Source organism: Microcaecilia unicolor, chromosome 2 (assembly GCF_901765095.1).
Source record: "Microcaecilia unicolor chromosome 2, aMicUni1.1, whole genome shotgun sequence".
NCBI lineage: Eukaryota > Metazoa > Chordata > Amphibia > Gymnophiona > Siphonopidae > Microcaecilia > Microcaecilia unicolor.
Genome location: NC_044032.1, coordinates 498,554,548 through 498,567,411, shown reverse-complemented (window position 1 = coordinate 498,567,411; position 12,864 = coordinate 498,554,548). Strand labels below are relative to the sequence as shown.

Sequence of the window (12,864 nt, the reverse complement as noted above, 5' to 3'; positions counted from 1 at the left end):
ACTGGGTCAGACAGATGGTCCATCTAGCTCAGTATCCTGCTTCCAACAGTGGCCAATTCAGATCACAGGTACCCGGTACGTAAGCCTTGGTGCTTCCATTTTGGCACTGGCATTTCAGCACCACTCTCAGGGCGCAGATCTTTTGGTTGTGCTGGGAGTTTGGAGGCCAGCATCCAAAAGTTCTCCCTGCTCCCTCCCTCCCCAATGCACTGACTTCCGGGTACTCGACAGCAGGGTCCGTGCCAGCTCGCTGCTACAGCCAAAGATCCTCATACAAAAGGGAAATGTGGGCTGCCCCAGGCAGTGATTGTAATACAGGACAGAACATGTTTCATGAACAGCTGTCCTTTCTCACAGGCACCATGAGGCAGCCCACATTTTCCTTCTGCTCAAAAACCCCTGGCTGCAGCAGCAAGCAGGCACGGATCCTGCTCCTGAGTACTGGAGGTCAGTGCGTTTGGGGGAGGGTCAGGGTAGGGCAGGGAGGAATTTTGGATACCAGTGGCCAAAATTATTGCAGCCAAAAGTTCTGCACCCTGTCAGCAATGCAGAATGCCAGCACCAAAACAGCAACAGCCAAAAGTCCTTCTTTTCAAGTCCCTGGCAGAATCCCAATTCTCAGGGAGGGTAACTTTATAACAGACTACTGTAGTAGAGAGGGCAAATGGGTGACTATTGGGCTCATTTTCAAAGCAGAAAAACGTCTAAAAAGTGGCATAAAGCAGCATTTGGACGTTTTTCTCACAAAAACGTCCAAATCAGTATTTTCGAAACCTATTTTTAGATGTTTTTCTTTGAAGTCCAACAGAAGTGCATCCAAATCTCAAGGGGGCATATCAGGGGCATGTTCAGGGCGGGACTTGGCCGTTCCTGAGATTTAAACGTTTTTCAGCCATAATGGAAGAAAACAAAACCGTCCAGGACTAAAACGACGACGTTTTGAGCTAGACCTGTTTTTATAATGAATAAGGCACAAAACGTTGCCCTAAATAACCAGATGACCACTGGAGGAAATTAGGGATGACCTCCCCTTATTCCCCCAGTGGTCACTAACCTCCTCCCACTCCCCCAAAACTGTGATGAAAAACATTACTTGCCAGCCTCTGTGCCAGCCTCACATGTTATACTTAGGTCCATTAGAACAGCATGCAGGTCCCTGGAGTAGTCTAGTGGTGGGTGCAGTGCACTGCAGACAAGTGGACTCACGCTTCTATCTCCCCCTACCTGTTACACTTGTGAAGGAAACTATGAGTCCTCCAAAACTCAACAGAAACCCACTGTACCCACATATAGGTGCCCCCTTCACCCGTAAGGGCTATGATAGTGGTGTACAGTTGGGGGTAGTGGGTTTTCGGTGGATTTTGGGGAGCTCAGCAGACAAGCTAAGGGAGCAATGGTCAGATGTGTACCTGGGAGCATTTTATGAAGTCCACTGCAATGCCCCCTAGGTAGGGTGCCTTACTGCTATCCTGGGATGTCAGGGGGACCAGTGTACTAAGAATGCTGGCTCCTCCTACATTCCAATGGCTTCATTTTGTGCGTTTTGCGCTTGGACGGGTTTCTTTTTTTTTTTTCTTTTTTCGAAAATGGACCAAAGAACAAAACGTCCGAATCACAAAACCTTCTATTTTCGAAAACAAAAGATAGACATTTTTCCTTTTGTGAAAATTACCTTCTTTGCTATTCAGATTTTGGACGTATTTTGCAAAATGTCCAAAGGCGGACTTAGACGTCATATCGAAAATGCCCCTCCACGTATTTTTCTAACATTGTCCCCAAAAAGCTGCAGAAATTGCAGCTAAACTAAAGCTGCTGTGTGAGAACAGCAGGTGGTATGTGGCCAGGTTCCCACAGGATCATTCCCTCACTGAGACTGAGCCAACTTAGGGTAGGTGGAGTTTCATCTGCTGAGTCACAGGGGTGGGGCTGAGGCAGGGAGGTGGTTAAATGCCCTGAGGCAAGAGGTCTCCAAGGAAGTAGTGAGAGAAGCCAGAGTGAGGACCTCCCAGCAAACAATACAGAGAGGGAGAGAAGACTACAGCCCTGAAGGAAGAGGAGCAGCCTGAGTCTAAGAGTTTCTGTGGGGTGGGAATTGTAAGTAGTCAACTCAGCCTCCAAGAGTTGATTATATGTGGACAGAAGACTGTTAAGGTAGGAGAGAACCTTGCAGAATATTTCTAAAGTATATGAACTTGGTGTGTGTCCAGAAGAGACCTCAGGAGCCAGCCCCATGAAGAGTATTGACTGGGACTATATTGAATGAGAAACTCTGTTTAAAGGACTAAGCCTTTGAAGCAACAGAGTTGACTACAGCCTTTTGGTGTACCTAAATAAAGTATTTTTGACTTTTACCTGCAACGTATGTGTGTGTAGCACATTTCTACAAGGTCCTGCAGCTAGCCACGCTGCTATTTACACTGGAAAAGGAGTAGATGTAAATGTTCAAATGTAAAGTGCACACAATTGTGAATAAATCACAAATCCACCTGTGCTCTGCCCAAGAACTTTACTACAAAGTTGCTGAAATTATGTGTGTTCTTATCATTGTGCGTAGCTGTACACAGGGATGTGGCAGGGGAGGATGGGGTTATGCTATCTCGTTAGCAAATGAGGCTGTAAGTTTGTATCTGAGGCAATGGAGAGCTGAGATGATTTGATCAAGGTACCAAGAAGAATCAATGGGAGAAATGGGTATGAACCCTATTCTTCCTGGTTCTCAGTCCACTAATTGCTAGGCTATTCCTGCATGCTTTCCCATTTCATAACTTGGACAGCTCGCCTGGCAATAAAACGTGGCATAAAACAGTGCATTTTCCTAGGACTGACTAATTAAACTGAAATAACAAACTATACATTTTTGGCAAAAATCTTGTGACTTGTTCCTTGCCTGGGTATCGCTGATGAAGTAGGCCTTTATGAAAATGAATATACAGGATTGCATAATATTTTCCTTTGCATCTTTTTTTTCTTTTGCCGTTAGAGATCTGAGGATACTACAGAAACATAAATCCCTGCCTACCGGTGTTAACCTCGATGGCGGCCCGAAGGTCTCTCCTTTCTTTCCGTAGCTGAGCCAGACGGTTTCGCAGGGCTTCTTTTTTCTTCATGAGTTCCTCTTCTTTCATTTGTAACAGCTTTGCATCTGCTTCTACACGATTCTTCCCATATTTGTACTGATCGGTATCTGTAGAGAAAGAAGAATTGTTTGAATATTCTCTACAGCAAGCCTGGACAACTTTTGTTTGAATTTAGGAGCCATCCTGAAAACTTAGGAGCCAGCTGCTGAGCCCTCTTTCACAGAGCTACCTCCCCCCTCCAACCCCCAAGGAGTACTACAGTAATTTTAGAGCTTGAATTACTGTTTTACCACTCTGTGTCGATGGGAAAAGAAAGCTTAATAAATTAGGCCCTTAAAGTGACACCGCACAGTGCCACAGGAAGGAGGTGACCTCTCTCCTCTCCTCATTCCCCAGGCCATCAGTCGCATGCTGATGACCCCTGAACCCTGCCCGCACCCAATTTCTCTCTCCAGCCCCCCCCCCCCCACCATATCTGCCCTCAATGCTTTACCTGAACAATTCAGCCACCCTTCTCCCCCTCCAAAGCACTTACTCAGCCACTCACCCTTCAGCATCTACCTCCCAGACATCTGCTCATCAGATATCAGGCTTTAGTTACACACCCATTGCTGTCTGTTATAGCCACACAAGAAAGAAACGCTGAATCTAACTTAAATCTGTGCAGCTCATTAGGTTTAAGCCACATAGAGGCAGATGCTCAGAAGCATAATGTGGGTGGACTAGCGCCCGTATTTGCTCCTGTGGCATGTTCAGAGCCAGCAAGTGAGTGAAACAACGAACTTGCCGGCTCTGAACGCTAATTGCATGCTAAAGAAGGTCATAGCTATTTCTCCCTAATGATCAGCGGGCAGCGCGCCATACAAGGGTGCTGCTCCCGCGGCAAACCCTATGCCAGCTCGGAGCTGGTGTTAGGGTTTGCCAGGGCATTGGGAAGGAATAAGGATACCATTCAGCATACATTTGCATGCACCTCCAGGCCCCCCCCCCCCAAACAAGGACCTGGATGTTCAGTGGACCCATAGATCCCTTACCTCCCTCTACCAACTATGATAAAATGAGAAGAACGGCGAAAAAGGTAGCTGCAAGGGTCAAACATTTACATCAGCCATGGATGCTGTTCAAAAATACCATCCTGGAAGCCCAGGCCAAATATATTCCATGCATTAAAAAAGGAGGAAGGAAGACCAAACAACAGCCGGCATAGTTAAAAGTGAGGTGAAGGAAGCTATTAGAGCTAAAAGAAAATCCTTCAGAACATGGAAGAAGGATCTGACTGAAAACAATAGAAAACTGCATAAAGAATGGCAAGTCAAATGCAAACCACTGATAAGGAAGGCAAAGAGAGACTTTGAAAAAAGATTGCGTTGGAGGCAAAAACACATAGTAAAAACTTTTTTAGGTATATTAAAAGCAAGAAGCCGGCGAATCAGTTAGACCGCTAGATGACCGAGGTGTAAAAGGGCCATCCAGGGAAGACAAGGCCATAGCGGAGAGATTAATTGAATTCTTTGCTTCGGTCTACATCGAGGAAGATGAGGGAGAGATACCGGTGCCAGAAAAGGTATTCAATGCTGACGAGTCAAAGAAACTGAATCAAATTTCTGTAAAACTGGAAGATGTAATGGGGCAATTTGACAACTTGAAGAGTAGCAAATCACCAGAACCAGATGGTGTACATCCCAGAGTATTGATAGAACTGAAAAATGAACTTACAAACTAGTTTTAGTAATATGTAATTTACCTTTAAAATTAAGCATGGTACCGGAAGATTAAAAGGTGGCCAATGTAACGCTGATTTTTAAAAAGGGTTCCAGAGGTGATCCAGGAAATTACAGACTGGTAAGCCTGACTTGGGTGCCAGGCAAAATGGTAGAGTCTATTATAAAAAACAAATTTACAGAGCATATACATAAGCATGGATTAATAACACAAAGCAAACATGGATTTAGTTAAGGGAAATCTTGCCTCACTAATCTGCTACATTTCTTTGAAGGGGTAAACAAACGTGGATAATGGTGAGCCAGTCGATATTCTGGATTTTCAACAGGCATTTGACAACGTACCTCATGAAAGACTCCAGAGGAAACTGAAAAGTCATGGGATAGGAGGTAGTGTTCTATTGTGGATTAAAAACTGGTTAAAAGAGAGAAAACAGACAGTAGGGTTAAATGGTCAGTATTCTCTATTGTGGATTAAAAACTGGTTAAAAGAGAGAAAACAGACAGTAGGGTTAAATGGTCAGTATTCTCAATGGAGAAGGGTTGATAGTGGGGTTCCACAGGGTCTGTGCTGGGACCGCTGCTTTTAAACATATTTAAATTTGCTGACAACACAAAGTTATTCAAAGTTGTTAAATCGCAAGAGGATTGTGAAAAATTGCAAGAAGACCGTACAAGACTGGGTGACTGCACATCCAAATGGCAGATGACGTTTAATGTGAGCAAGTGCAAAGTGATGTATGTGGGAAAGAGGAATCCGAACTATAGCTACGTGATGCAAGGTTCCACATTAGGAGTCACTGATCAGGAAAAGGATCTAGGTGTCATTGTTGACGGTACATTGAAAATCTTTGCTCAGTGTGCAGCGGTGGCGAAGAAGGCAAGTAGAATGTTAGGTATTATTAGGAAAGGAAGGAAAACAAAAATGATGATTTAAAATGCGACCACACCTTGAATACTGTGTGCAATTCTGGTTACCGCATCTCAAAAAAGATATAGTGGAATTAGAAAGGTAAAATTATGTATCATACCTGATAATTTTCTTTCCATTAATCATAGCTGATCAATCCATAGACTGGTGGGTTGTGTCCATCTACCAGCAGGTGGAGATAGAGAGCAATCCTTTTGCCTCCCTATATGTGGTCATGTGCTGCCGGAAACTCCTCAGTATGTCGATATCAAAGCTCCATCCGCAGGACTCAGCACTTAGAGAATTACACCCACAAAGGACACTGCCCAGCTCACCACCGCCGAAACAGGGGAGGGGAATCAACCCAGCTCATCCCCACACAAGTGGGGGAGGGGAATCCGTCCAGCTCATCCCCGCGGAGCGGGGGAGGGACACCACACCCGCCGATGCGGGGGGATCTGGCTTATCCTGCAACCGCGGGAGGAGCTGACTGCCCAACACCGCCGAAGCGGGGGGGGGGGGGGGGTACAAAGCTGCCCTACAGCTGCACGAAGCGGCAGGGAGCACCGGCAGAATTTAGGTCTCAATCCAGCCCCGTAAAACGGAGGGGAGAGGAATGCAGCAGCTCACTGTAACACAAAATCGTCTCAACTCCAGAAGAATTCAATCGAAAAGAAAAAAATTTGAACACGAAGGTCCTCCTGAACAGGAACAGAAGATTAAACTTGAACCTGAAATGCAACCAGAATATAAACAGTACGGATATCTGGAAGGGGCTATGGATTGATCAGCTATGATTAATGGAAAGAAAATTATCAGGTATGATACATAATTTTACCTTCCATATCATCATGCTGAACAATCCATAGACTGGTGGGATGTACCGAAGCAGTACTCACCCAGGGCGGGACATAGAAATCCCTGACCGCAACACTGAAGCTCCAAACCGGGCCTCCGCCCGAGCAGCCACAGTCAAGCGGTAATGCCTGGAGAAGGTATGAGCCGATGCCCAAGTTGCCGCCTTACAAATCTCTTCCAAGGAGACGGACCCGGCCTCTGCCATCGAGGCCGCCTGTGCTCTAGTGGAGTGAGCCTTCAGCTGGATAGGCGGTATCTTCCCCGCGGCCACATAAGCCGCTTCAATGGTTTCCTTGACCCATCATGCCACTGTAGGCTTTAATGCCTGCAGACCCTTACGAGGACCTGTGAACAGCACAAACAGATGATCCGATTTCCGGAAATCATTGGTCACTTCCAAGTATCTGATGATGACTCGTCTCACATCCAGAAATTTGAGAGCAGAGTACTCCTCTGGGTAGTCCTCCCTACGAAAGGAGGGTAGGCAGAGCTGCTGATTCACATGGAAACGAGTAACAATCTTGGGCAGGAAGGAAGGCACCGTGCGAATAGACAACTCCTGCCTCAGTGAACTGCAGGAAGGGCTCCCGACATGATAGCGCCTGGAGCTCGGAAACTCGTCTGGCTGAAGTGATAGCCCCCAAAAAGACTGCTTTCAACGTCAGGTCTTTCAGAGATGCCCTCGACAAGGGCTCAAAAGGCGGCTTCTGCAAGGCTCTTAGCACTAGATTGAGATTCCACGCAGGCACCACCGAGCGCAGAGGAGGGCGTAGGTGATTAACTCCCTTGAGAAAGCGCACCACATCAGGCTGCGAGGCCAGGGAAGCACCCTTCAGGCGACCCCTGAAGCAAGCCAGAGCCGCCACCTGGACTTTAAGGGAACTGAGCGACAGGCCTTTATCCAGACCTTGTTGCAGGAATGCCAACACTGAAGAAATTGGAGCAGTGAAGGGAGAAAGAGAGCCTGCCTCACACCACGATGCAAAGGTACGCCAAACCCTGGCGTTAGCAGTAGAAGTAGAGCACTTCCTCGCTCTCAGCATAGTGGCGATGACCTTGTCTGAGAAGCCCTTCTTCCTCAGACGCTGCCGCTCAATACCCAGGCTGTAAGACCAAAGGGGGAGGGATCCTCCATCACCACGGGACCCTGATGCAACAGGCCCTGCTCCGCTGGCAGCCACAGAGGGCCGTCCACTGAGAGCCTGATCAAGTCCGCATACCAGGGACGTCTGGGCCAGTCCGGACCCACCAGGATTATCCGGCTCGGATGCTTTGCCACCCGGTCTAGCACCCTGCCCAACATGGGCCAGGGCGGGAACACATAGAGAAGCTCCTGTGTCGGCCACTGTTGGAGAAGAGCATCTACTCCCAGAGATCGAGGGTCCCGTCCTCTGCTGAAAAAGCGCGGCACTTGGCAATTGGCCGATGACGCCATCAGATCTAGGCTCGGCTGGCCCCAGCACTTCGTGATGTCCAAGAACGCCTGAGCCGATAGCTGCCACTCTCCGGAATTCAAGGTATGGCGACTGAGAAAGTCCGCCTGGACATTCATGACTCCCGAAATGTGGGCCGCCGACAGATGTTCCAGGTTTGCCTCCGCCCACTGGCATAGATTCATGGCCTCCTTGGCTAGAGGGGCGCTCTTGGTACCTCCCTGGCAATTGACATAGGCCACAGCCGTGGCATTGTCCGACAGGACCCGTACTGGCTTCAATGCCAGTACCGGGAGAAACTCCAAAAGCGCCAACCGAATGGCTCTGAGTTCCAGGAGGTTGATAGACCACTTTGCCTCTGCAGGAGACCAGAGCCCCTGCGCTGTCCTTCCCAAGCAGTGGGCTCCCCAGCCCGTCAAAGAGGCGTCCGTCGTGACGACAACCCACTCCGGGGTCAAAAGAGGCATTCCTGCGGACAACTTGTCTGTCCTCAGCCACCAGCTCAGCGCCTTGCGCACCGCTGGGTCCAAGGGAAGGCGCACAGCGTAATCCTCAGACACTGGAGTCCAGCGCTGCAGCAGAGAGTGTTGTAGTGGTCTCATATGAGCCCTGGCCCAGGGCACTACTTCCATCGTGGCCGTCATAGAGCCCAACAGCTGCACATAGTCCCAAGCCCGAAGAGGAGAGGCTACCAGGAACTGGTCCACCTGAGCCTGAAGCTTGACAATCCGATTATCTGGCAGGAACACTCTACCCACTTGGGTGTCGAAACGAACTCCCAGATACTCCAAGGACTGAGTCGGGCGCAGCTGGCTTTTCTCCCAGTTGATGATCCACCCCAGGGAGCTCAAAAGAGCAATCACCCGGTCTACCGCTCTGCCGCACTCTGCATAAGAGGGGGCTCGGATCAACCAGTCGTCCAGGTAAGGATGGACTTGTACTCCTTCCTTTCGTAGGAAGGCCGCGATGACCACCATTACTTTGGAGAAGGTCTGCGGAGCAGTAGCCAACCCGAACGGGAGGGCTCTGAACTGGAAGTGTCGGCCCAGGACTGCAAAGCGCAGAAAGCGTTGATGAGGAGGCCAGATGGGAATATGCAAGTAAGCTTCCTTGATGTCCAAGGATGCCAGGAACTCCCCTGCCTTCACTGCCGCTATAACAGAGCAGAGAGTCTCCATTCGGAAGTGCCGAACTTCCAAGGCCCGATTGACCCCTTTGAGGTCGAGGATAGGCCGTACAGAACCTCCTTTCTTTGGTACCACAAAGTAAAGGAGTAACGTCCCTTGCCAAGCTGATCTTCTGGCACCGGAACGACCGCACCCAGGCGGATCAGATTGTCCAAAGTCTGCTGCACTGCCACAGCTTTGACCGGAGACTTGCAGGGAGAGTGCACAAACCTGTCTCTTAAGGGTCGGCAGAACTCTAGCTTGTAGCTGTCTCTGAGATAAGGAGGGCAAAAAAGGACTTTGAGAAGAAATTAGCGTTGGAAGCAAAAATACATAGTAAAAATTTTTTTAGATACATTAAAAGCAGGAAACCGGCCAAAGAGTCGGTTGGGCCGCTGGACGAAAATGGTGTTAAAGGGGCGATCAAGGAGGACAAAGCCGTAGCAGAGAAATTAAATGAATTCTTTGCTTCGGTCTTCACCGAGGAGGATTTGGGGGGGACACCGGTGCCGGAAAGAATATTTGAAGCGGGGGAGTCGGAGAAACTAAACAAATTCTCTGTAACCTTGGAGGATGTAATGGGTCAGTTCAGCAAGCTGAAGAGTAGTAAATCACCGGGACCTGATGGTATTCATCCCAGAGTATTAATAGAACTAAAAAATGAACTTGCGGAGCTACTGTTAGAAATATGCAATCTGTCCCTAAAATCGAGTGTAGTACCGGAAGACTGGAGGGTAGCCAATGTTACTCCGATTTTTAAGAAGGGTTCCAGAGGAGATCCGGGAAATTATAGACCGGTGAGTCTGACGTCGGTGCCGGGCAAGATGGTGGAGGCTATTATTAAGAATAAAATTGCAGAGCATATACAAAAACATGGACTGATGAGACAAAGTCAGCACGGATTTAGTGAAGGGAAGTCTTGCCTCACCAATCTAATGCATTTTTTTGAGGGGGTAAGCAAACATGTGGACAATGGGGAGCCGGTTGATATTGTATATCTGTATTTTCAGAAGGCGTTTGACAAAGTGCCGCACGAAAGACTCCTGAAGAAATTGCAGAGTCATGGAATCGGAGGTAGGGTATTACTATGGATTAAGAACTGGTTGAAAGATAGGAAGCAGAGAGTAGGATTGCGTGGCCAGTATTCTCAGTGGAGGAGGGTAGTTAGTGGGGTCCCGCAGGGGTCTGTGCTGGGTCCGTTGCTTTTTAATGTATTTATAAATGACCTAGAGATGGGAATAACTAGTGAGGTAACTAAATTCGCCGATGACACAAAATTATTCAGGGTCGTCAAGTCGCAGGAGGAATGTGAACGATTACAGGAGGACCTTGCGAGACTGGGAGAATGGGCGTGCAAGTGGCAGATGAAGTTCAATGTTGACAAGTGCAAAGTGATGCATGTGGGTAAGAGGAACCCGAATTATAGCTACGTCTTGCAAGGTTCCGCGTTAGGAGTTACGGATCAAGAAAGGGATCTGGGTGTCGTCGTCGATGATACGCTGAAACCTTCTGCTCAGTGTGCTGCTGCGGCTAGGAAAGCGAATAGAATGTTGGGTGTTATTAGGAAGGGTATGGAGTCCAGGTGTGCGGATGTTATAATGCCGTTGTATCGCTCCATGGTGCAACCGCACCTGGAGAATTGTGTTCAGTACTGGTCTCCGTATCTCAAAAAAGATATAGTAGAATTGGAAAAGGTACAGCGAAGGGCGACGAAAATGATAGTGGGGATGGGACGACTTTCCTACGAAGAGAGGCTGAGAAGGCTAGGGCTTTTCAGCTTGGAGAAGAGATGGCTGAGGGGAGATATGATAGAAGTGTATAAATAATGAGTGGAATGGATCGGGTGGATGTGAAGCGACTGTTCACGCTATCCAAAAATACTAGGACTAGAGGGCATGAGTTGAAGCTACAGTGTGGTAAATTTAAAACGAATCGGAGAAAATTTTTCTTCACCCAACGTGTAATTAGACTCTGGAATTCGTTGCCGGAGAACGTGGTACGGGCGGTTAGCTTGACGGAGTTTAAAAAGGGGTTAGATAGATTCCTAAAGGACAAGTCCATAGACCGCTATTAAATGGACTTGGAAAAATTCCGCATTTTTAGGTATAACTTGTCTGGAATGTTTTTACGTTTGGGGAGCGTGCCAGGTGCCCTTGACCTGGATTGGCCACTGTCGGTGACAGGATGCTGGGCTAGATGGACCTTTGGTCTTTCCCAGTATGGCACTACTTATGTACTTATGTACTTATGTACTGATGACTTCCAGCACCCAAGCATCTGAAGTTACCCTGGTCCACTCGCCCAGAAACGAGGACAGGCGTCCTCCAATCTGCTCTGGGCCATGGACCAGGGCCCCGTCATTGGGTACGAGACCCTGGGGGATGACCGGAGGACGCACCTCCGGAATGGCGGTCTCTGCAAAAGGAATGCTGCTTGGGGGAGAAGTTCCTCTTGAAGGAAGAGGGGGCAGAGGAGCCCGACTTGCCCGGGCGATACCGATGGGCTTCCTGAAACCGTCCTTTGGAGGAACCAGGGCGGGCACCACTGGCCCAAGCCCTGACCTCCGGTAACCTCTTGCCCTTAGACGTGCCGAGATCGGTCACAATTTTGTCCAGCTCGACCCCAAAGAGCAGCTTGCCTTTAAAAGGCAACTTAGCCAGGCGAGACTTAGAGGCGTGGTCAGCAGACCAATGCTTCAGCCAAAGCCAGCGCCGTGCAGAGACTATCTGAGCCATACCTTTAGCCGAGGCTCTCAAGACATCATACAGCAAGTCTGCCAAGTAGGCCAAGCCCGATTCCAGGGCCAGCCAATCAGCCCTCAAGGAAGGATCCGAGGGGGAAGCCCGCTGCACAATCGTCAGGCATGCCCTGGCCACATAGGAGCCGCAAACTGAGGCCTGCAAACTTAAAGCAGCCGCCTCGAAGGACGACCTTAAAGCCGCCTCCAATCTTCTGTCTTGGGCGTCCTTTAGGGCCGTGCCACCTTCCACCGGCAACGCCGTCTTCTTAGTCACCGCAGTGATTAAAGAATCCACGGTAAGCCAAAGAAAGCCTCCCGTTCACCTTCAGGAAGAGGATATAGGCGGGACATAGCCCTAGCCACTTTCAGGCTCGCTTCTGGGAAATCCCATTGAGCCGACATCAAGGTGTGCATGGCCTCATGCACGTGGAAGGTTCTAGGCGGGCGCTTCGTCCCCAGCATAATGGCAGAGCCAGCAGAGGCTGAGGGAGAGACGTCCTCCGGAGAGGAAATCTTCAAAATGCTCATGGCCTGCACTAACAGGTTGGGCAAATCCTCTGAGCGAAAGATCCGCGCTGCAGAGGGGTCATCCGCACCATCCGAGCGGGAATCCGTATCCTCCAAGGAATCCCCAAAGGACCGTTGGGAGAACTCAGATACGCTGCCCTCATCTACATCAGAGGAGACAGAGTCCTCTAGGGCCTGGAAATCCACCCGAGGGCGTTTGCTTCCGGAGGCCTCAACCCCTTTATCGGACAAGGGAGCAGGGGCAGCGTTTTGCATAAGGAAAGCCTGATGCAGCAGCAAAATGAACTCAGGGGAGAAACCCCCCTAGACTGTGCACCTCTGCAGCCTGGGCCACGGCCCTAAACGCACCCTCAACCGGCGCTCTCAAGAGCGGGGGAGAACCATGCTGCGCATCCAAAATGGCGTCCGGCGCGAAACTCCGAGAAGGAGCA

The 12,864-nt window shown here is 49.2% G+C and overlaps 1 protein-coding gene across 3 annotated transcripts in view; it reads right to left on the bottom strand.

The window, feature by feature from the left end:
* AFAP1 (actin filament associated protein 1) overlaps positions 1-12,864 on the bottom strand; it is a 388,894-nt gene that overhangs the window by 27,599 nt on the left and 348,431 nt on the right. For all 3 annotated transcript variants that reach the window (XM_030191154.1, XM_030191156.1, XM_030191155.1), the window contains one exon: positions 3,020-3,184. In XM_030191154.1, coding sequence (XP_030047014.1) covers positions 3,020-3,184 — 165 coding nt within the window. The remainder of the gene's footprint in view (positions 1-3,019; positions 3,185-12,864) is intronic.